Source organism: Doryrhamphus excisus, linkage group LG9 (genome assembly GCF_037039965.1).
Source record: "Doryrhamphus excisus strain RoL-2023G ecotype Guam linkage group LG9, RoL_Dexc_Guam_v1.1, whole genome shotgun sequence".
In the NCBI taxonomy this organism is placed as follows: Eukaryota; Metazoa; Chordata; class Actinopteri; order Syngnathiformes; family Syngnathidae; genus Doryrhamphus; species Doryrhamphus excisus.
The window spans coordinates 6,038,900-6,066,311 of NC_136365.1; the positions used below are offsets into that span (position 1 = coordinate 6,038,900).

Below are 27,412 nucleotides of genomic sequence, written 5' to 3' on the forward strand. Positions count from 1 at the left end.
ATCACGGTGCTAACATTACACAGCTGTGGTCACCATAGCAACGGCAGTGATGCTGCTCTCCTAACAAGTCTCTTTGAAAGTCAGATTACCAAATTGTGCTTCTTTAAAATGGATTTGTGCAGGTTCACCTCATATGTTATATGAACCCAGCAATTCAGAAATGTAATCACCAGTGCTTTTTTGAAAGGGGGAATGGACTTGGGGGGGGTGTGAGTGAATACATTATCATACATTATAGATTGGGCCAGTCACAACACAGGGAAAATGTTCCTGTTGCCATCCCCTCAGTTCCAAATGACATCTGGTCATGTCAGGCTCAATATTATTATCTTATTAATGTTATTACTTATCTTATAAAGGAAGAAGCCATTTGTATGTCAAACCAGTCTATTTCTACCTGCAGGTTCAAACCACCTGAAGGGGTAAAACTGGAGTGCACATAAGTGTTTGTAGTGGGTGCAAAAGGAAGACGAGTCACGCTGCACAGAGGCAATTAAAACCTGTCACATAGTGATGTAATCAGTTGACATCCCTGCAGACTTTGACATTGGCTTCTGCACCAGTAAAGATCAATGCCTCTTGAAAATGTGCTCAGTGTGTGTGTGTGTCAATCATAGGAGAAGACACGTCATTAGCAATGAGCATGCACGAGTACACATCTTTGAGTGTAGTGCCCGTGGCATCCTCTCACGTACCTTCTATTATCTTATTTGTTGCAACAAGTGTTAAAGGGGACCTATTATGCTCATTTTTTGGCCCTTTGTATTGAGTTGTGGACTCCAAAAGAGCAGCTACACACAATAACCAGCACAGGGAGACAGAAAAGCAGAACTGAAGAGCGGTTCTCGTCTCGTCTAAGGAAGCCCACCCTCCGAGTACTCCGGTTTCCTCCCACATTCCAAAAACATGCTAGGTTAATTGGCCACAGGTATGAATGTGAGTGTGAATGGTTGTTTGTCTCTATGTGCCCTGTGATTGGCTGGCGACCAGTCCAGGGTGTACCCCGCCTCTCGCCCGGAGGCAGCTGGGATAGGCTCCAGCACCCCCGCGACCCTTGTGGGTAGAAAATGAATGCGGTAGAAAATGAATGAATAATACCATATAATATATTCAGGTTCTAACATTATTGGAGCCCTCTAGACATGAAATAATACCGCTACACTCGTATTAGACAATATTGTAGACATACTAATCAAAAATAAGCCATAATATAGACTCACACATGTTAGCATCTGGAGATGTTAGCTTTCTTGTTGTTTTTTCCCATTTTCCCATTTTTTCCCAACGCTCTTTCAGTGTGTTTTCTGAATGTCTTATACTTGTGTTTTAGTTCATTTAATCATTTTCATGCTTGGAAATGCTTAATTCAGCCCAGAAACTTGTATAAGTTGCTTAAACGTGTGTTTTTGGACTCATCAACGGCCATAGTAAGCCATGGAACTCTGATGATTTTTTAATGTATTTGGAAAAAAACATGATAGAGTGAAGCCGTGCATGATGTGGTGGGGGACGACTGTATAAATTGTAGAACACTTCCTCTTTAGGTGAAGCGGGCGGAGGTTGTTTTCCCCTTCCTTCCTGTTGTCTGCCATAATGCAACAAATCCAAATTGTCACTATGGTTGACATTTGTGTCAGCCACTGTTCCAACACGGCAAATAAAATAAGTTAATAAGTGTGTCTAATTGCATTCAGTGCCTCAGCTTTGGGAGTCGCAAATCAAATTATGATATTTTGTGTTGTGTTTTTATTTTCCACAGCACACACTTTGCCTAGAGCTACGCTTTTCAGGATCAGCCTTTTGTCTGCATCCTATCTTTTGTCAGCCTGCGTTGCAGCTGCATGGCGCCTTCATGTTCCATGTCTCGACCGGTCTGCTTCCGATCAATCCAACCACCCTTTCCCTTTTTTTGTTTTTAAATTTAGATTTGTTTTAGATGTCTTTCTTTTTTAATGGTGCTCATTTAATCTCAAATGCATAAAAGCTCAATATGAAGCCATTTAGTAAAACTCCACCAAGGCTTAACATTGGTCACCTGCAAAATCAACAAGTGAAAAATGAAACTATACAGTATTTTAAACGCTAAAAGGAAGTATGGTGCCATATGCAGGTAGACAATATGCAATACGATCTCACATCACCACAACTTGGAGATGCTATCACTTTCACCTTCAGCTTCTTCAGCAAGGCACTTGCCATCTTGGAGGTGAAAAGCTGCCAAGGGAGGGGATCATGCTCCGTTTCAGGCATGTTTCCTTCAGTGAACCACAGCTCCCCAGTGCCGGCAGCATTCATGCAGCCCCTGAACACACTTGACTGTAGATAAAAGATGATTTTTTAGACAATTTTTGTTCTGTTTTTTGTTTGAGTCAACCAAACAGTTTAGTATTGTCCATTTAGAAGATATATGGTGGTTAAAAAATATGTTATTATGTTAAAAGAATGGACTTCAGCACTGACCAATGGTAGCCTGGTTGTAGTTAGATATAGATGTATGTAAATAAATATTTTTTTTTTTCCATGTGTTTATTATTTATCTAATTTCCAGCATTCTAGTCTCTCATCTGCTCATGTTCCTCCCTTGTTGTGTCTACGTGTCACTGAGCCAGTCTTTGTTCTGTCACAAGCCATCCCTCAGATAAGTGTGACTGATAGTTGCAGTCTCGGCCAGACAGACAGTATATAATTGAGCGATAGGGACTAATGTAAGTGAATGGCTGAGAGCAACTGCAATCCAAACAAGCAACAGCTCAAGCTGGGAGGCAGCGGGAGGCTTTCAGTGAGGGCCTCAGTAATAAACAAGCACACCACCACACAGATTACTATCTGTCCAATACCTGGCTGTGGGTCTGTTGGCTTTTTATTCCTTTTCTTCCACATTTCCTCTTCCCTATGTGCTCACGTTGCTTGCCATCTTATATCGAATTATCTCTCGTTATTAGGGCCCAGGCATTGGCAATAGCGGTGCAAAGGCCCTTTTGCAACTGCTTTGTTTATTATTATTATTAGTAGTATTATTAGAGCCGTGCACCAGTGATAGCAATAGCGGATATGGTGGGTTAGGTGACCTTCCAGATATCAGTCGACTGAGATGACACCCCCTTGTGGATAAATATTGTGCATATTAAAATTCTGCTTGAGACGTCCTGATGCTTTTCTAACTCTGGATACCGACGTTGAGTCCTGCATTCTGCGTCCTGCGTCGGCGTGCCTGCCAACTCGCATGAACACAAGAGTTACGTTGGGGGGTGCAAGGGCCCATTCAACGCTGCTCACCGCTTTAATTTTATTTTGTCTCTCCCTCTCTATTATCTCAGCTCTTTAATTAACATGACACGTTGTGAAGTGAGCTACTAAATAATGCAGACTTTTCCAGTGACATTAAATCAGTCTGTGTGATTAGTGGCCACACATACGCAAACACACCAAAGATGTTGCTCTCTTTTGCGATGTTGGCATTGTGAATGGACAGAAAATATACAAACAAATGCATGTGTAATCAGAACGCAGTCTGAATCAGCACTGGCATGTAGTGCATGTAGAAAGTAGCTATTGAAAAAAAATACATTTTGCATGTATAATTTTTTTTTTTTTTAAAGGGGGGGCCCAAAGTGTTTTTTTTTTCAGAATTCCTAGCTGCACCCCTGCTATTTGGCTGTATGATATGAACAAAGAAACAATAAAATCACCTGAATTGGGCAAAAACATGTTTTACTAACTTTTTCAAGAGACTTAAAATGTCTGATGGAGCTCTAGCAAGATGACCAGGAAGCACAAAGTGGGGCTCCAAGTGAGAGAACATCTGTCAAACCCGGTTTCTCCCACCGTTGAGGAAGGCTGATCATCTCGTCCTATTAATTCTATTACTTTTTGGGTTAATTGCTTCGCCTTCTGACTGTCACGCACATACACGCGAGTGTCCAGCGTTGCGTTGCGTTAGCTGCCGTTTGACTGATGCTGCACCATGTGATGGGTGTTGCAAAGCATTCATCAGCGTATGCCGATCACATTGGTTTTGCATGGAAATCAGCCGATATTGATTAGTGGAACATCCCTTATATTTGCAATAGTACGGGTCCATGGTTGGTTATATTACCACTTTAGCATAAACCCAGGCTCTCTTCTTTGGACAAAACCAATGTTCAAAACTCCACAAGCCTCTTTAAGTTTCATGATTGTGATGATGCAGTGAATATCATATCATGTCCAAAGCTAGTAGCGTTCCAGTCACAGCTTGTGCAACACTAATATACAGTAAGTCCGTGACCATACCCGTCCCATTTCTGCAGTAGTAGAGTAGTAGTAGTACTACTACTATGCAGATGATTCAATCTGTGCAGGTGGAGATCGAGGTTATCCCAAAGCAATTGTTTCAGAGCAAACGTAATGAAAAAATCCAGTGTGGGTTTAGTAGTTTGTGCTTAGGCTTGCAGGGATGTGGAGAGATTTAGGCTCCTGCTCTGATCTCCCTTTGCCCCCTTGTCGCTCTCTCTCTTTTTTTAATCAGATGGCTTGCAGAGGAGTGGATAGAATTTTGGACTACTGCTGCTGTTTGTGCAGCTAATGATAATGACCAGTTTTGGAAACACATTCACATACCGTACATGCATGTTATCCAAGTGCCAAGATTAGGTTCCATATATGAGATGAAGCCTGCATGCATGCATACATTTACATCACAAACATGCAACAACATGCAACACAAAAAATTGCCAAAATCAGCCAAAATGCATGCATGAATGTGGATATTGTCTGCTCTGACTAACAACCGCTGTCTTCTGGACAGAGCAACACTGATCCGTCATGTCTCATTGTGTCATGAGATTTGAGTTGTGATGTTTCTGACAGTCAAGACGTCGCCTGTCTCGTCTGATGCCAGACAATCACAGTGGACTTTGCTGATCGCAGACAGACGACGTGAGAAATGATGAGATGAGGGAGAGCATGACGAGGATGTTTTTAAATGTGAACTACTGAAACAAGGACATATAGTGTAACATAGGACCACTTCCATTTTGTTTTTATTACAGCATAGCTTCTCAAGGGACAATACTATTGAAAAGAATTTGAATGTAACAGCGTAGTCAGTATAGATTTACTCTTCACCGAACAGCCATGATTGTATAAATAGCGGTCAACATAAGTTTTCTGTAGTACGGTGGAACCTTGGTTAGCGTCATTAATTCATTCCAGAAGTGAGTCTAAACGAAATGGACGCTAACCCAAAAAATTTTTCTTCCAATTGAAATCCCATCAATCTGTGCCAGAAAGCCAAAGATTTTAACACAAAAAACATTTGTACAGTTTTACAATGATTTTTGACATGCAGAAAACAATTTGAAATGCATTTAAACACATATAAATGATGAATAAACGGCTCAAATGAACATCTAAGGTTACTTTTACATAATTCCTGATGTACTGTCCCCCAAAGATATGACGTGGCAGTGATATCAACCAACGCCACCTTCTTGTTTTGACATGAGTTTGTTGAACTTAATAGTGTTTCTCACCTCAATACTGTAACCAACAATAGAGCCAAAGGAAGTTACAAATGCCAGCATTTTGCTAAAAAAAAAGGTGAGAAACACAATTTAATTCAAAATACAGGAAGATGGTGTGATGTGGGGTGGGTGTCTCACTGACACATTGTGTCTTTGGGAACAGTATTTGCCAATGAAGGTAAAAGTAACCTTAAATGTTCAGCCTACATGTTTATTCTGCATTTATAATTGTTTTATGCATGTAAAACTATAATTTTAGGACTGTACAATATGTATCTTGATGACATTGTAGACATGCAACGTAACTAACTAATGGGATGTTTTCTGATAAAAACAAAAATGTTAAGAATGTCGATAGATTCACACAGATTATTAATAACATGACATGATGTGTGCCATATTTTACACTAACCTGTGAATGCATGCAAAACCAATGCAAAATTGTGGAGTCAATTTTCAATTTTCAAAAAACGCTAACCAAGGTTCCGCTGTATTGTCCCTTCAGATGTTATAATAAATGGTTTCTGAAATGTTAGAGGTGCACAGTCAGATTTGTGCATAAAGAGCAGAAAAAATAGTGGCTAAAAAGGCAAATGTTTTGAGTGCAGAAACAGCGTGTGCAACATAATCAGTCAACCTCCTTCCCTTCATGCATCTGTTCTTTCTCTTCAATCTGCAAATTCTCTTCTTGCAGCTTGTAAAACAGGTAAACCTACCCCCTGCCAACCTTTGCTCGCAAGCTAGCTGTATGAGGGTTTATTTTAGGGCCAATTCGGTTGAAGTTCAGGCGCAATTTTGCACACACACCTCAGGTAATGTCCTCAGGTAATGTACGGTCCTGATGAGGCAAGACGAGGAAGACAGCTACATAACTGTAGTGTGAGGCCCTAGGGGAACTCACACATATTCCCAAGTGTGTGTGTGTGTGTGTGACTTTATATATATTCGCTCTACCAAATGTGTGCTTTACCAACCCATCCTAATAACATGCACCTTGTCTTTTTTGTGTCTCTCCCATGCAGGTTGTGAGGGCTTGTCTCTATTGTCCTGTTGTACAGTGAGGCAGTGAGCTCACGGTGGATACAGCATGCATGTGTCGATATATCCCACGATGCACTTTGCCAGCCCGGGCCTGCTCCTCCTCAGCTTCCTGTTCCTCGCCGATGCCGACTGTGAGTGCATCCCTATGTATATACAGCCTGTCATATCCATATGTCTGAATCCAGCCTCAATGATATTGCGTCCCCGCTATTCAAGAGTTTATCTCTATTTGTTGGCGAGCAAGTTTGATGTGAGGCCAGCTGTTTTTGTCCATCTCAGTATTACTTGGCAATGTGAGTCAGACCACATATGGTAGATCAGATAATTTCCCCTGCTTGTGTGATTACGCTGATTCAGTGTGTGTTGATGTGTGTGTGATAGAGACAGATCCGTGACTGTGGCAAATATACCCGCTTGTATGCCTCGGCCAGTGCTCCTTGCTCTGGCTACACAGTTATTAGTTTCATGCATGTTTTCTGTTGCAGTATTAGGATGTGATGTTGACACGCAACCTCAAGTAACTCAAGTTATTCATCTCCCGGGACAAAGATTATCCTGAAGTCTGATAATCCGCATCTTGAGTTGACTGGCACTCGTTCTTTTGTCTTTATCCTGTTTTTTGCAAGGTTTATATATTCATATCTATGCCATGGATGTCCATTAGTTCAATTGTTTTTAAAAACTTTGGTAATGGTAATGGTTTAATTTCATTTGAACATGCATCAGATTACAATTGAGTGCATCACATAATCAGTTCACAGTTCCACATGTCCAAAAGGAGTAGGAAGAAGCAAAGCTTATTAAATCCTACCCCTCCATCTGGTACTTTTACAATCAGTAACTGTTACATTTGTTCACTTCCTGCTTTCCATAATACAGTTAAAGGGTTTTTTTTTGTTTTTTTTAATAATGCACCTCGTACCGAAGTTGTTTTTAGCCTTATGCATTATTTTAGCTGCTTGAAGATGAACTATATCAGCAAGTTTAAGTATTTGTGATTTTAGAAATAAGGAGTTAGTATGTTCTCTGTAGGCGGCATTATGAATTATCCTTACTGACCTTTTTTGCAGTACGTTCAGCGAGTGAAGATTGCTTTTATAGTTATTACCCCATATTTCCACACAATAAGTAAGATATGGTAGAACTTTTAATGACAACTGAAGCAAAGTATCCAACATCATTACAAATGCATTCAAAACACCCTTTTATTATCCCCCAAAAACATTTAACCAGAGAGCTAACACAGGATGGATTGTTTGTAATAGTACAACAATGCTGTCAGATTTTCAAACAACAAAACATCCATACATACATTTTCTATACCGCTTATCCTCGTGAAGCTGGAATCTATCCCAGCTGTCTTTGGACAAGTACACCCTGGACTGGTCGTCAGCCAATCATAGACAACAAAACATTATCGGCCAATTAGAGTAACAAACAGATGTTTAAACTACCAAATTTATACTATTGACCTGAATGTAACACATAATGTGTTAAAGTACAGAAAAAAATCATTTATCATGCCAAATAATCATGCTTAAAAATCTAGTTTTAAATATCAGTAAAGTAAAAAAATGATTTGATATGATAAAAAACAATATCAATTTTTTTAGATGCTCAACAGTTATTCGATAACTGTTTCATTGATCACTATTAACTTGAATGTAGCATCATAACTCCTCTTTTGGTGTTTAATAATCATCTTTGAGACATTTTTCACTCAAGTCAGGTCACTGGTGTGTGTGAGTGCCAAGGTACATAAAGTTCTGACTCACTTAAATTGAAGTTGTCAGGCACCACCTGTCTTTTTCCAATTTTTCCCAAGGAAAAAATACCGTCTTAAAGCGTATGCGGGTCAATACAGTTTGTAGTGTGAACTTGAGAAGCACCCAATGTCAACTGTAAAAACACATCAGTAGAATAATAACATACTGTAGTTCTTCATATATTTGCTTTTTGTGATGTGACGGCAATTGCTGCACTGCTTTATATATTATATTATATTATATTATATACTGCTTTATGTATTGAATATATTGAAGATCCCTGCTATACAGTGGATCCCCACATATTCACCATTCAGCAGACTTTGCAAAATCGAACTATTTTTCTTATTTGTTGGAAAACCCACCCAAATCCACCTCATTCTCCAAAAGTCGGCCATTGTTTTGCACAAAACTTGTGTGTGCAATGTGATAATGTGATAATGAAGCATAACATCTCCTATCACTACATCATAGTATAGCGTACTGTGGCAAGCTTGAGTCTACCTTGTACTTCCTGAGACAGTACCTTCTTGGGACAGAAGTACCTTCTCAATACATGCATGGAAGAAAAAAACTGGTTACAACAATTGCACTTAAAGAGATGAGGAGGGTTATTATAGCTGAATCTAATTTAAAGATTACAATCACTTGTATTGCAAACTTAGATCCAAAATCCGAGGAGAAATCAACTCCAAACTAACGAAAGTTTAGAGGGACATTAGCGAGCCTATGTAACGTATGGTGGGGCCTCGACATATATTTTTATGGACGTCTCAATTTGTTGCATTTTCTCGTCATTTGCGGGTGTCTCAGAGCTTCATCCCCAACGAATTGCAGGGATCTTGCTGTCTTGCAAAAAAAAAAAAAAACAAACCAAAGCAATTGAAAAAAGCGGGGGGTGTACAACATGCAAAAACATGCATTGCCTGCAGGCAACACTTTGATTGACACGGCGTAACTGTCAGGCTGAAGATTAGCTGTGTGGATTCCGCTCTCGTAACATTGGCGGTGTAACAGACTGACTGACTGATTTGGGTAGAGGCTACGAATAAAAAATGTGAGAATACTTAAAAGATGTAATAAAAAAAAATAAAGCAGGGGGCGTTGGAAATGATTGAAATGGCAGAGGGGAAAGACAGATTAGTCGTGGCTCACTCGGTGCCTGGTGAACATCTGGGAGTCATCCTGGTACTGAGGATAGAAATGGAAGAATAGTGCCTATTGCTAAGCTTTGCATTGTGTGAGCTAACTCTTCTACCCTTCAAGCGCTGCACACAAAAGTGTAAAAATTTGGATAAAAATGCACCCGCGGTGTGTTTTTTCAGCATTTACTTTCACAACCACATAGTAGCACTGGTATTAAACCCCATCATCTTTTGTTGTTGCTGTACTGGAGAACGTTTTAAGTGTACACGGTCATACAGTGTGCAGTAAAAGGACCCCCATCAACAAACACTCTTGTTTCCCTCTCAGCCGCGCGCCCTTTTGTCCCCAGTGTAAGCTACTGGGGTCGTCCACTAAAGGTCCAGTCATCCATCAAAATGATGATGGTTCAGACTTCCTCCCACATGAGGGTGGGAGGAGATTCATGCACATGCATTTGTACTCCTGTCCCCCTTCCCTTTAATTTGCTCTGACTTTCTCCAGTGCTCTTTTTTTTTGCCTCTTCTTGTCACATCCTTATAATCGTGTGAGAAAGAAAGGACAGAGGGCTAGATGTTAGGGTAAGGGAGGGTTTCTCCTTTCTCTTTAATCTCACTGTGTGTGACGTGCAATGCCTGTTTTAATATCAACAACTGGGACTCAGGGGCTTCCATGTTGAGGCTTAGACTGCTGGGACGGGAACATCTTTGTGCGTCCACATGTTTTGAAAAGTTAAACGCTTGCTGACAAAATTTCAAATTTAACGTACAATGAATGAAATGTACTCTTATGTATTTCTGTGCAAGATCATTAGCTTTTTGCACTTGGACACACCCATGGACTGAGGGTATTAAGATGCAATCAGATGATAGAGTATCATTTGTGTAAAGCTGCAAACCTTGCATGACAATACACCATATGTGCACAAATGGTTAGTTCTGACAATGCATGTGTGTGTTGGAGTTTGTTCCCGATACATATTTGCCTTTTTTCCCACCATTTTGGTCTCTGTGTGTTTGCCAAGCGCATGCATGCAAATGACATCTATCTGGTGGATTAAGAGTAATGCCCTGATCCTGTCGTAAACTGGGCCACTGCTCCGTATACGCGGCGAGATGCCCTTTGTGAGAATCTCGACCCGTCTGTCGTTCAGGGAAATTGAGACAGTGGACAGACATTGTTTTTCTTCAGACCTCACTGAAACAAACTGTTGTGCTACTTCAGGCTGTTTTGGTGGAAGAAAAAAAAAATAGCGCTTAAAAATGCAGTCATCATAAAATATTGCTGAGTTCTGAGTGCTTTTGTAAGCAGAGTGTGTGTTTTGGAAGCCAACAAGTGGGGTGCTGCCTGGGGAGGCCCTTAATAGTGAGAAATTCAGTTTATATGTCACAAGATTAAAAAAAAAAATAACCCTTTAGTCGTTGCTTAGACAGGGAAATTAAATCATTCCACCCTGCTCCACCACACTGTGTATTCCCATTATCAACATGAACAACATGATATGGTGCCCTATTTGCTACCACTGTGAACCCTACTGTTAGATCCGAGTACATTGGAAAACACTCCTAGTGGCTGATTGACCTGTCAACATCCAACCAGAGTTCCGTGGCCTGCAGCTTGACAGGGATCTAAAAGGTTTTCAGGTCAGTCGTCCAGGATGACTGAACCATTACCTGCCAATGTTGAGGAGCCCTGAAGCGAAGCAACAAATAACAGCTGCTTTGACAGGAGCTCTGAGGTGGCCGGTGAGTTTGTGACAATGCTATCCCTGGGGTGCTTTGTTCAGGGGTCGGATTTACAATAAACAAAACTGTACGGGTAGCAGAAGTGTAGGAAATTTAGGAAGTGATGAGTTTTATAACTAATAGAAAATAAATACTGAGAATTGTTATATGGTAGGCGAGTGGTTAGCGCACAGGCCACACAGGTAGGAGACCCGAGTTCGATTCCACCCTCAGGCATCTGTGTGTGGCGTTTGCATGTTCTCCTCGTGCATGCGTGGGTTTTCTCCAGGTACTGCAGTACATGCATGTTAGGTTAATTGGTGACTCCAAATTGTCCATAGGTATGAAAGTGAGTGTGAATGGTTGTTTGATTATATGTGCCCTGTGATTGGCTGGCAACCAGCATGCCCACCACCCTCGTGATATATAATACCATATAGGCCGGCACGGCGATCGAGTGGTTGGCGCGCAGACCTCACAGCTAGGAGACCAGGGTTTGATTCCACCCTGTGTGGAGTTTGCATGTTCTCCCCGTGCATGCGTGGGTTTTCTCCGGGTACTCCGGTTTCCTCCCACATTCCAAAAACATGCTAGGTTAATTGGCGACTCCAAATGAATGTGAGTGTGAATGGTTGTTTGTCTATTTGTGCCCTGTGATTGGCTGGCGACCAGCATGCCCACGACCCTCATGATATATAATACCATATAGGACGGCATGGCGAGTGGTTAGCACGCAGACCTCACAGCTAGGAGACCAGGGTTTGATTCCAGCCTGTGTGGAGTTTGCATGTTCTCCCCGTGCATGCATGGGTTTTCGGGTACTCCGGTTTCCTCCCACATTCCAAAAACATTCTAGGTTGATTGGCGACTCCAAATGAATGTGAGTGTGAATGGTTGTTTGTTTATATGTGCCCTGTGATTGGCTGGCGACCAGTCCAGGGTGTACCCCGCCTCTCACCCGAAGACAGCTGGGATAGGCTCCAGCACCCCCGCAACCCTCGTGAGGATAATATTATAAGGTTGAATCATTCCTGGTAAGAAGTTAACCACTATTAAAATCCAACAGCTTAAAGACTTAAAGCATGTTTTCTGTGACAAGTAATGAAATGTCTTCACAAATACAGCTAACATCCCAATCTTTTGTTGACTTTGCCATATTGTACTGAGTAGCCAGGACATTAAAGGTCCTTAAAGTGCATGCTAACGCTTCTTGGAGCCATGCACCCTGCCTGAGACAGGCGGTAACAACAGGCAGTTCCCAGTCGGGCTTACCAAAAAACACTTTTCAAATGTCGGCATTCCAGCAGCAAGGCTAGATCCCGGACAGTGAATTGTCATCCATCAGTTAATTAACACATCATGCCCTCTGATATGCTTTGTTTTGTTTAGCAACACACATGATTGAGCCCCTTGTGATTACAGTATGTCTGGAGTATTCTATAGATAAACACGTGTAGTCGTTTGAGTAATGCAAGAGATTAGATTGCAATAAATATCTAGTTACGAGCAAGCGTAGCCTCTCGGCTGATGGATGACAACTGTCGTAGGGTCACAGAGATCACAGGGTCCTGCCCCCTGGGGATTAGATGAAGGGTGTGAAACATATGCTAAAGTTCCATCCGTGTGTCCGTGATTGATTGATTTGATATTCCTCATGTGTGGAGTTCCAATGCCACAAATGTTCTTGGAAGGTATTTTAGAAAGTAGTACAATCGTCTTCTGTCACTTTGCGGTTAATAATTGGTCTACACAATGGGTGGGTTCTCATCCTCTACTGGTAACAGTGGTAAATATGACAAGAAACACATACAACGGAGCACTGATAGATCAATCTAATACACCACAAGGACATAGAACACATTGCATATTCATATGCTGTAAAAAAAACTGCAGAATTGTGCTGAAAAACCCGCAAAACAGCAAATCCACGAAAGGTGAACCACAATATAGCAAGTGAACAATGTCGGTATATTTTTTTCATCACAGTAGTGAGTACTTCTATTTTTTCACAATTTAAAATGATAAATTTTTATTGTCACACCTGTCTTGTGAAGTTATCCTAGCATTAGCCTTGCCTTAGCTTAGCTTTAGCTTATCTGAGTGCAAATTTTGATAGGTTTTGTTAACATGATTGTTGTTACATCAACTCAAAGTTGTACAAACATGGATTATTTGAAAATAAGAAATAGTACACATTTGTGAGATATAATATCTGAAATTATCTGGACAGGAATGTTTTCTCAAGTACATTTAAATGCATATAAACCTATTTTCACATACTGTTTTTGCAAATGTTTCCAAACACTGCTGCAGGGTGTTGACGGTTGTCTGTCTGTGTTAGTGGCTCCAGCAATCCAAATGCATTTGTAGTATGAGAGCGTGAGCAGCTGATAATTTGCTGTTAATGTGTTGGTTTGATGTTAATATGTTATGGTTCTGGCTAGCTGCCCGCCCACTCTGGAGATTGAGTATCATATTCGTGGCTCGGGCTCAATGTTGGCCTCGTTTCTCAACTTGTCTGACGAGCCTGACTCACTTCTCATTTGCGGGGAGTCATCCGCTAAACTGCCTACCACACGCATGCGGAGGGATCTTCCCTGGCAAGGTTTGTAAATGACTCATTACATGCTTAACTATCAACCGGAACACCCCTCGCCTCCTCGCCTCCTCGCCACCGCCCCCAAACACACACACACACACATAGGGAAAGATGGGGTACAGGCACAGATGGTTTGATTCCATCAAAACATCCAGCAGCGAGATATAGCAACTCCCAAATGCTATTCAAGTCTATTTAAAGCAGGGGTCTCAAACTCCATTTACTTGGGGGCCACTGGAGCTCGGGTCTGGGTGAGACTGGGGCGCATCAGGTTTAAAAAAAAAAACAAAAAAAAACGCATTTATTAAAAACAAAAAAAATTAAAAAACTTTGCTTCGGTTCCAATTTTCTACAATAAAAGCTCTGATAAAACATTCCACTGTTCTCAAATATCTTACTTTTTATTTTTCTACACAAAATAAGATGAAAAATAAATAAACAAATCAATAGTTGGTGGGTAGACAAATTATTTTTTCAGGATTAAAATGAACAAAGCATTATTAGAGCCCTGTAGACATGACAAAACACGACTATAGTCACATTTATACTCTTTTTATTTACAACATATTGCGCAACTGCAGGGTCTTGAGACACATGCTAACTCGCAAACTAGAGAGCTAGCGACCTAAACGGTAGCCTTCAAGTTATTTCCTTTAAACTTAAATAGCCAAAAACTTACCACTTCCACACGGATAGGGAGGATAGCTATTAACAGTTATTTAACCTTTAACATGAACAGTAATCAAACGTAATAATTTTTTCTGGGTACATGATACCATACAGCATCCGTGTCAAACTTGCACGGGCCGCACTAACATTAAACTTTCATATCAAGGCGGGGGCCTCAAACTAGTGTCCTGCGGGCCACATTTGGCCCACGGGCCGTGTGTTTGAGACCCCTGATTTAAAGGGATCTTGTCTAAACATGAGGATGTGCCTGATATTGAGCTGATCAGGAAGTTCAATAACCAATTATCCCCATCATCCTCTTGCGGGATGAGGCAGTATTCCACCTGTGAGCAGTACCAGCCACATACACCAACACACGCTCTGGATTAGCGATTGTAAATGTTTGGACTTTCCCTGAAGCTCGTTTTTCTATTGAAAGCTTATGTATATTCACTTAAGTAGAAGGTGCTTATGTTCAATTTGTACATTTGCTACAAACAGGATCAGACAGATTCCATCAATGTTATGCTACTGTGGCCATTGATCTGATTTGTTTGGATTGGAGATTCTGCTTTATGCTTTTTTGGACTCAGATTCAACTATGTGACGATGAGGCATGTGACTTTTGGAAAGATTTGCTGGAGAACCTAATACAGTCTGGCAGTAGCATCATTCTTGAGTTAATTTTTCAGGCCATTGCTAGTGTACTAATTCATAATTCTGACTTGTTGGGTCAATTCCCATGCAAAATGCTATGCAATTGACAGACAGTCAATCAAGCTTCTAGTCCACCATCTGTCAGCAGATTCTCATCCAGAATCAGCACCAGCTTCAGTCCTCAATCATGAGCCTGAATGGCAGAGACAAGGATAAATGAATACGAACATTGTCTAACAATTAGGGTGTACTTATATTAGGTAAATCATAATGTGCTTGGCCCCACTTAGCACATTTGTATCCATCGGATACACTCGTCAAATCAGTACACCGATCCATCAGAATCGGTACAAAAAGGTGGACTGATCATGCACCTACCTGTGCAACGTAGCGTCATAGAATGCCTGATGCAATACAAATGCTTCTTCACAATAGCCAACACATTTTGTAATAGTAAAAAAGTACTCAAAATAATCCACAAATCGAAAAAACCACAGCACTGTTGCTTATTCAGGACGGAGTGCATTTGTGTGACAATAGAAATAATTGATCGCTCTGTTATCAATCTGTATCATGAGCACTCAAAGCCGTTCCCAGGCCAGTAACCCGTCCAGTATTGGCTCATTTTGCCCTAAATTTGGTTGGTTATGTGCAGAACATCTCCAAAAGGGAACCGAACACTTTTCCTAGTTAGGGTATAGCTCCTCTGTTCCCGGACCAGGACAATGTTATACTTCCCAGATTCAAGTTTGAACTAGCAGTGCAACATTCCTCTCAAGTATCCACGAAAGCATTGAAGGGATGTTTCTGAACATTTCTCCTCTATTTTATATCTCCTGCACTTACCACCGCTGATACCCTCCTGATTTATAAAGCGACTTACAGCCAACAGTATCTCTGTACACATTGCCTTTAGCTTAAATTAATCTTGTTTTTGGTCTGTTTTTTCAAGGACTGCTGTGGAACGTTTATCATCCCTGCGCAGTTTGCAGGTTATCACATTGTAGAGTTTATCCAAGTGTTATATTTGTCACAGTTTACCAAAGTAAAAGACAAAAATAGCCGGAAGAAAGGCACAGCTATGCTGCATAGCGTTGAATTTTACCTCAATAGATTAAAGTTACTGCGTCAGTAACTTTAATCTGGGATGGGCAGTTAAGAAATGTCCTTATTGGAAAATAAAGAACAATTATTGATTCAGAGATGTGACCACCCATCAGTGATTAAAATTTGGCAACTAGAGACTCACTGGAGAAGCCTTTTGGGTTTCATTTTTTATATGCTGTACTCCAAAATTAAATCAAGATTTCAATTGACTTATTCCTCGTGTTTTGAGTGCCTGCTTATGGTATGAAGGTATGGATTTGAGTGTAAATGGTTGTTTGTCTACTATATGTGCCCTGTGTACCCCGCCTCTCGCCTGGGATAGGCTCCAGCATGCCCGCGACTTGTCTGTTCATAACTTTTTGACAAATAGGCCATATTCAACCACAAAACAGCAACCACTCATTCATTCATTTTCTACTGCTTTTTCCTCACAAGGGTCGCAGGGGGTGCTGAAGCCTATCCCAGCTGTCTTTGGGCGAGAGGCGGGGTACACCCTGGACTGGTGGCCAGCCAATCACAGGGCACATATAGACAAACAACCATTCACACTCACATTCATAGCTGTGAGGTGTGCGCGCTAACCACTAGACCGCCGTGCCGCCAAACAGCAACCATTTATTAATTAATTATTAATTACTGGGGGGGGACGACAATTGTGTCTAGTTTTGCCTAAAACACATAGATGATATGTCTGCTTCCATTAATAACTAAGGAAAGTAACAATATACATATAATCACTTTTAATCACATTTTAAAATCAAAAATGATAAGTCAAATATCCAAATAGTTGCCAATTAAGTGGATAATCGATTAATCAACGATTCAGTGATTAACTGTTGTCGCTCCGTGTGTAATTGTATTGTATTGTAAATGACACTTGAACACTGACTGTATGTCTATATTTACAGCATTATGGGTAATATCCAAAGTCTGTTATTCTACTTCATCTTTATTGTGATAGAAAATAGTCGTGTTCTACCTTGGAGTCAAGGTTTATCGCACATCTTTACTTCAAAATGCGTCTAGTGCAGGGAGCCGACTCTGTAATCCCCGCCATCTGCTGTGTAGATCAGATCTCACTATATGCCGACCTTTATGTAGGCCATCCTCCCTCCAGCCGCCCATTCCACACACATACACACATCAAGAGGGGGAAGATTGGCACTGTCTAATTCCATCTAAATCTCTTGCTGCGGTCTCACTGCGTAGTTTCACCGCTCCTTTCCATCTTGGGTCCAACCGAGGAGATAGGAGGAGGCGATCAGAAGCCGCCAAACCTCTGACTTCCTCTTTAGAGTTTCACCCACTCATTTGACATCATTGAAATATTAAACCTGCCGCCCTTCTATGTCCACTGCTATAAATTCCAACACTGATAGCTCCAGCATGGAAGAAAACAGTGCTAAAATCAATACATGGTAGACAAAAGAGCGGGGTGGAGAAAAATAAAATGAATTGGAACCAAAGAAGACCATACTGTTTCATCCCCCCTTCCCCTCATTAAGTCAGTCAATGTGACAGGAGGACTTACGTAACACCCCAGAGATGGAGGGAGGAGATGGAGAAAGAGTAACAAGGAGGAGGATGAAAGAGGTAGCAACAAGAGCAGCTGCAAAATGGTGAAGATGTGCTAAAGTGACAAAGAATCAAAAGTGTATAGACAGAAGAGAGGCAAAATATAAGGACAGACTAAAACAATCAAACATGAGCTACCGTGTTTGAAGGGAGGGGATCAGACGAGGAGGAGGAGGAGGGATGGATGGGTCAGATAAAAAAGCAATTGAAAGATCTACCGTTCCTTTTAGTGTGGCTCCACTGGTTTTACACTTTTCATTTGTTTTGTGGGGGAGAGATTATCAAAAGGATTAAGAGGGTGATTCTCCCTCCCGCTCCTCATCCTACCATCCTTTCCCTTCCCTTCCCTCTCGTTGGCTACCTCTCGGATGGGAACATGCACATTTGCTCACTCGCTCATGCATCCTGTGAAATTAATGCACAGTTTGCGCGCAGGATGACCGCTTCGGGCTGCAGCTAAACATTTTTTTTCATTTTTGGTGGGGGGAGTCAAGTCAATCTGTTGTTTCATTTCAGATGTGTCTTACATTTTTAATATAGAAATAGGAAATGGCAGTTTCTTTACAGCCCAGAATGACGTTTTAATGCTGCTGGGGACTTATGCTAATTTGTACAGAGTTGTGGACTCCAATAGAACAGCTACACATGATAAGCCATACAGAAAGCTTTCTCCATCTTCCAGAATATGCACCTATTCCAGCTGTATCATTGGATTTCCTAAACTGTCCATTCCAACTGTGTTTGGTCCCACTCCCAAGTGCTCCAGAGGACTTCCAGTTTACTGCCGAACCCCACTTTCTATTTTGTTGGTATATGAGTTGATAAATTAATGACAATAGATGATAAATAAATAAATTAACCCTTGAGCTACTTGAAGAGTGGTTAGGAGATACTGGTAGCTCATGGGCTACTGGTTGGAGACCCCTGACTATGTACAAACTCAGAAGGTCAGTGTTTACTGAGTGTAGACAATCTTGACACAATATACGTAATCATTACTTCTTTTTCTGGGGACCCGGTTTTGTTTGTGGCGGAAAAAGGCCTACAGCCCATATAAGGAAGCGGACAGGAAGCGATGTCAGGCGTTCTAAATCGAGTTTCAGCCCTGAGTGGGTAAACCCGAAACAGTAGCCTTTGTTTTTGTTTTTGGATTTTTATTTGGCATTATTGTAACTGTGGTGAGATCATTCAAACCTGCAATAAAAGGCTGTTGTTCTGGAGAGTGTAGCGTACTACATATCAGTCTTTCAATGAATGTTTGGAATGCCTTGTATTTGTATTTCTGTTCATTTAGCCATTTCTTTGCTTAAAAGGGATGTAGGCACAACATAGGCAACTTTTGCTTAAGTATGCATATTTTTGCACTGTAATTGGTCGATTTAAACCATAAAACAGCAAGATTTATTTTTGAAAAAACGTGATGGAATGAAGCCGCAAAAGTTGAAAATGTGAGCAGTCTCCAAGATCCATCAACCAATGTCGCCTACTAACTTACACACAGATGGAAACAAAATTAAACAGGTTTTTTGATACTGTTTTGCAGTGTTCCATTGCCCCAGAATTCCAAATGGTTCAGTTCAGTCATCCCTCGATATCGCTGATTTGGATTAATGAGCTGTTGGGTTTATTTGACTTGTAGTGTGTTAAGATTTATATGTTTCACTGGTAGCTAAGGAATTAATCACTGTTTTGTGGTAATGTTTGGTTTCATTGCCACAACTATTTATTGCCATGTACTCTGCTGTTTGGAGAAAGTGTAACTGGATATAAGTATCATAGTTGATTCTACATCATGTGACTGGTCTTTCTCTCGCCTGCCCCCCACCATTCACCTCCCACTTCTAGCGTCCAGACGCTCTCTCCTCCCTGATTTCTCCCTCCATCTGTCTCATCTCTTCCTTTATCTCAGTCATTCTTCTGTTCTGTCCCCTCCACGCTTCCAACGCTGTGTGCAAAGCTGAGCCACTCTGCCTCCTTCCTTTTAAACAGCAAAAAGCAATTCCTCTCCCTTTGTCAGGGCAGTTGGCGCTAAGCCCTTAAGTAGGGATTTTCTGGTTTGGCGGGAATGCCATTAGGCGAGCGGCCGATGACGTGCCGTGACTGACGTGCAGAATCTTTTTGATGTCGTGATGTCACAATCCCGCGGAGGCAGTGGTTATGATATTGTTGGCGTCCCTGGAACGAGGGGGCTTTAGTGGTCATGTCAGAAGTAAGTCTTCATAAATCCTTTATGGCACAGCAATATTAAGCTTCTTTGGTGCTGCAGGGGCAGAGACAGGAACATGGTGGAATGTGAACATGCATTAAAAAAAAAAAAAAACAAGATGCTTGCAGAGACACAAAGCCGACCACACACACACACAAACACACATTTTTCATTAACACATTGACATTGACAGTATGAACTCCAGGAATCCATGGAGGAAATATCAACCAGTTTCCAACTTGTGTTTTATTTTTACAAATCATTTCATCTTTTATCAAAATCGAGAGTGATTTAAACTGCCTTCACCTCTCAAACACTCTTTTTATGAGTGCAGTCATTCAAACGTGAGTGCTGCAGATGTGCGAATGAAAGATTACAGCAGTTCATCTGTAGTATATTTGGTGCCTAAGTGCATTTAGAAAAATGCAGTAATCCATTAGAGGATGTATTGTATGTGTAAAGAGCAGGGTAGTAATGTACTCTATATGTGATTTGTTTGTCATTTAAGACTGACTTTACTGTCCATCAAAATTACTGTCGTTACACACACGCACACACATACAGTAGAGTACATTTCTAACTTTTTATTATGTCTTATCTTACAGCCCCTCCACGATTTACCCGAACTCCAGAAGACCAGACTGGAGTCCAAGGCGGAGTTGCGTCTTTTGTGTGCCAGGCCACCGGCGAGCCCCAGCCCAAGATTGTGTGGAATAAGAAAGGCAAAAAAGTCAGCAACCAGAGATTTGAGGTACGTTAATCACAGGCAAAAAAAAAATGTCAATGCAAGACAACCCCTTTTAAAGACAAAATGAATTTTATTGAATGATGAATAATGAGTTGACATTTAATTTAATTTAATTTAATTTAATTTAATTTAATTTAATTTAATTTAATTTAATTTAATTTAATTTAATTTAATTTAATTACACATCTATACATACTGTAGATACCTATAATATAATATAACTATAAAAATAGTGATATACTCTGTGCTTTCTAATGATATATGAGTCATTACGGTAATCATAGGGACTATGCTAGTGTAGCTCCTGAAAGACAAGAAGTGGGTGGGGTTTCTGTATGCAGAGATGCTCCAGCTTGTGTGACAGAGAAGATCAGAGAAGCACAGTTTCTGTGACAAAGCTCTGAAGCCAAGTGATATTTAATTTTTTTTTTTATGATTTTTTTTGCCATGTTGTTTGTCAATATTTTGCTGTGTTTTTGCTGAATGGTAAAACATGCCAAGGGGGTCGTCTGAGAACTTAACATATATTGGTAGTAGGGATACGCAGATCAGGGTTTAAACTGCCGATTCCAACACTAACACCACTGATCACATGGATTAAGTGTACATTTTTCAGTTTATTTATGATAGGATGATATTGTACACTAAATAAATATACTAAGTAATAATAAACCAGTTAGCGTGCAGACCTCACAGCTAGGAGGACCAGGGTTCGATTCCACCCTCGGCCATCTCTGTGTGGAGTTTGCATGTTCTCCCCGTGCATGCGTGGGTTTTCTCCGGGTATTCCGGTTTCCTCCCACATTCCAAAAACATGCTAGGTTAATTGGCGACTCCAAATTGTCCATAGGTATGAATGTGAGTGTGAATGGTTGTTTGTCTATGTATATGTGCCCTGTGATTGGCTGGCGACCAGTCCAGGGTGTACCCCGCCTCTCGCCCGAAGACAGCTGGGATAGGCTCCAGCACCCCCGCGACCCTCGTGAGGAAAAAGCAGTAGAAAATGAATGAATGAATGAATAATAAACCAAAACAATAACAAGTGTGTGTAATAAGGAACAGAAAAGCAGCCAAAAACAAAACAGAGCTACAATCTTTACACAATAATAACATCATCCTGGAACTAATGCAAAAAAGTACAAATAAGCAAGCTGTCATGCTACGCCAAAAAGAATGAATGATTCACAGTTTGGTGCAAAATCATATAACACTAGAAGTCGTTTTAATGTTTTGATATTCTAAAATGGTTGGCGCTGCTTAAAAATGCACACATTTAGTTGTGGTTAATGTTAAAAATATTCTATGGCTCTGACCGAAATACTTTGTAAAGTAAATCAAAGGATTTTTTAACCAAAAAAAGGTTACCTGACCTCTGCTCTAATACTACTTTTCTCCTGGGTGTCTTCTTTTTGTTTGTGATTGAATCACAAAGGGATGTTTACTTTTTAATTTCTAATACAGTATATAAATCTTCTGTCCTATTCTGTCCATCGGGAGGCTACTGTGGGAATTTAGATTTATTGGATTTCAGTCAGCTGATGTCTTCTCAGAACTCAAAATCCTGATCTCCGACATGCATGTACCAATCATATTCAAGGGTAGTTTAATCTAAGTAGTCCAGTCCACCAAAGGTTATTACATATTCTAAACCGAAAAATGACAGCAGAGATTTTACATTTGTCAACACTTGTTGCAAATAGTTCTTTACTCAAATGGGTTCTCCTCATTAATATCTACATTGCAACCATATAAACCTTCTTGTTCCTTTAAAACAGGTAATAGAGTTTGATGACGGGTCCGGTTCAGTGCTGAGGATCCAGCCCCTGCGGACCCCTAGAGATGAGGCTATTTACGAATGTCATGCCTCCAACCCGGCAGGAGAGATCACCGCCTCCACCAGACTAAGTGTGCTAAGAGGTCAGTGCCATCACATGCATACTGTAGGTTGGCATCGTGCCGCCAAGCACCCATTTATCCATGTTTTATACCACTTAAGATTAAGATATGCCTTTATTCGTCCCTCAGTGGGGAAATTTGCATTGCACAGCAGCAAGAGTACAGAAGTCAGTTAAGCAGTACAAAATACACAATATAGAAAAATAAACAATATAAACAACCCAAGTATTAACAAAATCAACAGTTTTTCCCAGAGTTATATACAATACAGTATGTAGATAATATGAAACGAGACCCTCTTTAGAAGTCAATAAGTGTAAAGGCTGCATGCTCTTGTTAGTGTTAGCAGGAGTCCATTAATGCAGATGGTGATGTTAGTGTTAGGAGTCCATTAGGAGAACATTATGCTCCGGTGGTTGGAAGCTCACGACTGTCTTAGCGAGTGAAGCCGCTCAAGTGTGGATAATCACACCAGCTGCCTTTAAAGTCTATGCTTGTGGGGGAAAAATGCAGCCGATTGTTTCTAGCCTCTTGTCTTTCCGAAGTACAATATACTTAGTATATGTACTTTTCTTTTCATCTGAGCTGCCCTTATTTTTCTTATTCTATCTATCTTGCTGTCGCTCGCTCCACATGCTCTTAGGTCCGCCTCACAACAACCTCTAAATTATTCACATCTGATGGCTCTTTGCATCCTATGTGCTGTTCATCTCCATCGTCACATGCTGTGTGTGTGTGTATGTGTGTGTGTGTGTGTGCTCAGTGGTGCATGCACATCTGTATACGCTCCTGCTGTGTCGACGCCGCCTTTATATTTGATTTTCCTGCCTCTATTGATGGAAGCCTATTCCCATCACCCCCCACCCCACCACCCACTCCAATGGCTCACTTCCTCTTTATCCAGAGCATTTAATGCTTATGTACCTACGCACAAGCCACATGTTCATCCTGGGGTCTTAGAGCATTCTTTACACGGTGATTAGCCTTTTTTCGACGCCACCGAGGAGCCACTTGTTACTGTGGATGAATAAGAGCCCACATGGGAGCTGCTAATAGTTCCTGATAGATTGTCAGTCCAAAATGTCAGTTCGACTACACACACACACACACACACATACGCAGAAGCACAGATTGGTCAGTCATGTGTCTCTGTCCAGTGACGGACTGTCTGACAGGAGGGATATGATGCTAAGGTCAGCCGGCTTCATTATGGAGGATTAGAGGCAGTCTAATTGAAATCTTGGCCTTCAGTAATGGCTGTGATTGGCAAAGGCTGAAATAATAATGAAGTGGAGGGCAGTCACTCACTATAGGATTCCTTATGTAGAGCTGCTGCTGCTGCTGTATTATTTATAAAGTTTGTGTTCGTTCGTTGGAAAGGTAATCGAAATAGGAATGATTATAGCCGCAGTTTTTTTTTATTTATTGACTATACCACCCGCTAATTAAAAGTTACAGATCTTACATTACAAGGCCTTTTTTTGTGACTTTTTTGAAAATGTAATGACAATTAATATTGCACAGTAAAATAACATTACGACAATGTGTAACATTCTTTTTCTTAGCGTTCTTACCTTCATGATTTAATGATCTGTTTCTCCAGTGGCTTAAACATGAATTGCACTTCATAAATAATAATAATAATAATAATGCATTTTATTTGTATAGCGCTTTTCAAAATACTCAAAGACACTTTACAGAAGAATGAAGTTGAATAAAGCAAGTAAACAGAATAGAAGACACACCAAAATACAACATTCATTAGTTAAAACATGAGTAAAAGTGGGGCGGGGCACAGCAGTCAGATATAAAAAGTTAGACATTAAAAACAGATTTAAAGAGGTGGGTTTTGAGTTGTTTTTTGAAGGTGGGAAGGTCAGGGCAAGCACGGAGTGAATGGGGCAAAGAGTTCCAGAGGGTGGGGGCAGCGATGGAGAAGACTCTGTCTCCCCAGGTTCAGAAATAAATCATCTGGACGCAAAAAAAAAAACCCAAAAAAACAAACAAACCACAAACATTGTTTCTTACTGTGACTTTAATGGTACCAGCCATGTCAATGTCAAGTCTATGATGAAAATACACAAGCGGGTAAGGTAATGTTGACATGATGACGCAGTACTCAAGTTCAGTTCACTCCGGTTTCCTCCCACATTCCAAAAACATGCTAGGTTAATTGGTGACTCCAAATTGTCCATAGGTATGAATGTGAGTGTGAATGGTTGTTTGTCTATATGTGCCCTGTGATTGGCTGGCGACCAGTCCAGGGTGTACCCCACCTCTCTCCTGAAGACAGCTGGGATAGGCTCCAGCACCCGCCATGACTCTCGTGAGGATACGCGGTAGAAAATCCGATTTTTGCTTGTATAATATGACAGCCACGTGTGACTTGACAAATATTTGTGCAAGGAAGTGGCGAAATGTCCGTCTACTACTGTGCATTCTGTAGTCTAGCTATCTTTAAAGCTCTTTCAATCCCGTGGGTATTTGTGCTAAAATGTCAAAGACAGATTGAACAACATGAAATTTGTACGTTGTGAGAATGTGATCGCCGGGACTTTATTTTATTGCGTCCACCCACACACTGTGTAGTTACAGACGGCAGAAACGGTCTGTAGAACTTATTACACTTGGGCTTTCTGATGCAGTGATGCGGTCTTCCACATTTACAGATGACAAATCCAACAAGCAAATGTGTGCACATTTCATTTTGGATGTCCTACAAAGCAGATGCAGCAGTTTGCGAGGCAGTTCCCATGACTATGAGACCGGCTTTGTCTACGAGCTGTGAAATTATCTGGCCTATGCACACAGTGGAAGCAGTGGAGTGGGAGCGCGTCCAAATGAAACAGTGGGAGGCTCCGTCAACACAGGAGCGTTGGGTTACGTGTCTGCTCTGACCTCAAGGAGCAGTGGTGTTACTCTGAAAACATTTTGGTGTTGTTTTACACTTGTCCCGATGATGGATGACAAAAAGCTTGTGTTATACACGTGGTAATGTCCTCGCTTTGCCTTTTCTAGGTCATTTGTTCAGACTATTAATGCAAAACTGTCTTCATCTATTATCGTATCCAAATGAAGCCAAGATGTGGACACTGTTTACTAATTTAGTTTTTAGATATTTATCATAGTATCTGAATGGTAATTGTCAGTTGTGTGATTTTTGGTGGGGTTTGCCACAGAGTTATTTGCAATTCTTCAAAACCATATACCTGAACAATTGCTTCAGCAATGCTGGGCTTTCACTCATGCATTAAGACTCATGTTTTTATATGATAGTTCCCAAAACGGTTCTCTCATAGTTTGTCGTAAAAATGCAATATGTGTTTTTCCCCACAAAAATCACATTAAAATACTCACGACGATGTAGACCTAATCATAGATATAACATTTTGTGGGTTTTTATTATTATAAAAATTTTTGGGTTTTTTTTACAATGGGAAAAACACAAAATGTGTGTTTATTCCAATCAGAATTACAGTAAAGTCTCGTTATATCGATATTCTCGGGAGTCGGAAAAAATGCCGATATAACCGGACTATCCATATATCCGATCCTGTGCCGAACTGCATTAAAAGTGGGCAATAATGCACCCGACATTGTTCTATAGTATAGAACAATGTCGAGCAGCTTAAATCAATCTTTGCTTAAGGATTTCAATACCAAAAAAGAACACAGCGAACGGCTGCTTCCAGTCAACTTTATTTTTCACACTTCCACCACCAGAGCACAGCACACACACCGATTCCCGCACTTCCTGGTTCACAGGTCATGCTCAACCCGCCCCACATAGCTGGCCAAACACATGCCTGTATAGAATCTATACACACGAGAGAAACCACGAACGCCAGCATGTACATATGAAAAACAGTGATTATTGCAAGCGATAAAAAGATATCTGAATACAACACAATTAAATACATGTATTTGTACGCTTGTGTCTTCGTTGGAATGGGTGTGTATGCTATGTCAGTTGGTTCTTCTGTTGCAGGCATGTGTTTGGCCAGCTATGTGGGGCGGGTTGAGCATGACCTGTGAACCAGGAAGTGCGGGAATCGGTGTGTGTGCTGCACTCTGGTGGTGGAAGTGTGAAAAATAAAGTTGACTGAAAGCAGCCGTTCGCCGTGTTCTTTTTTGGTATTAAAATCCTTAAGCAAAGATTGATTTAAGCTGCTTTTGTATCGATATAAGCAGACCAAATTGGCTGGCGGGAGATGAAAAGGGCATCCTAGTAACCGGATTATCATAATAACCGGGTATCGTACTAACGGAACTAATTATATCATAAAAGACTAGAAATTTGCCGGGAAATGAAAATAGTATCGTAATAAGTAGTAATTTGTTATAACCAATATCGATATAACGAGACTTTACTGTATATTCTAGCTTTTAGCCTCATCATCAAACGCAAATAAAAACGCTTCCGTCTGCTGTGGCACCGCCTCCATCTCCCTCAAAAGCGGCAAGCAAATTTAGGAGGCTCTTTGCTCGTGCAACAGCCTGAGAAGCAGTTTTTTTTTATCAAGCCATGTCTACATAATCCCCACTGCTCGTCTTTTGTAATTCCAGTCACAATTCATCAACACATATTAACATTTGTTTTGAGGCCGGATTGTAACCAAAGACATCACACATAATGGTAACTCAACCTGACGGCAGCTGAAAGTATGACAACAATATTAATAACTAATAACAACTAATAACAACTATCATTCATTCATTTTGTACCGCTTATCCTCACGGGGGTACTGGAGCCTATCCCAGCTGTCTTTGGGCGAGA

At 40.8% G+C, this 27,412-nt stretch overlaps 1 protein-coding gene across 17 annotated transcripts in view; it reads left to right on the forward strand.

The window, feature by feature from the left end:
• Nucleotides 1–27,412, forward strand: part of LOC131137438 (receptor-type tyrosine-protein phosphatase delta-like) — a 174,741-nt gene that overhangs the window by 94,766 nt on the left and 52,563 nt on the right. For all 17 annotated transcript variants that reach the window (XM_078793291.1, XM_078793295.1, XM_058085433.2 and 14 more), the window contains 3 exons: nt 6,527–6,676; nt 20,597–20,742; nt 22,515–22,656. In XM_078793291.1, the coding sequence (XP_078649417.1) occupies nt 6,592–6,676; nt 20,597–20,742; nt 22,515–22,656 (373 nt within the window). In that variant the 5' untranslated portion in view covers nt 6,527–6,591. The remainder of the gene's footprint in view (nt 1–6,526; nt 6,677–20,596; nt 20,743–22,514; nt 22,657–27,412) is intronic.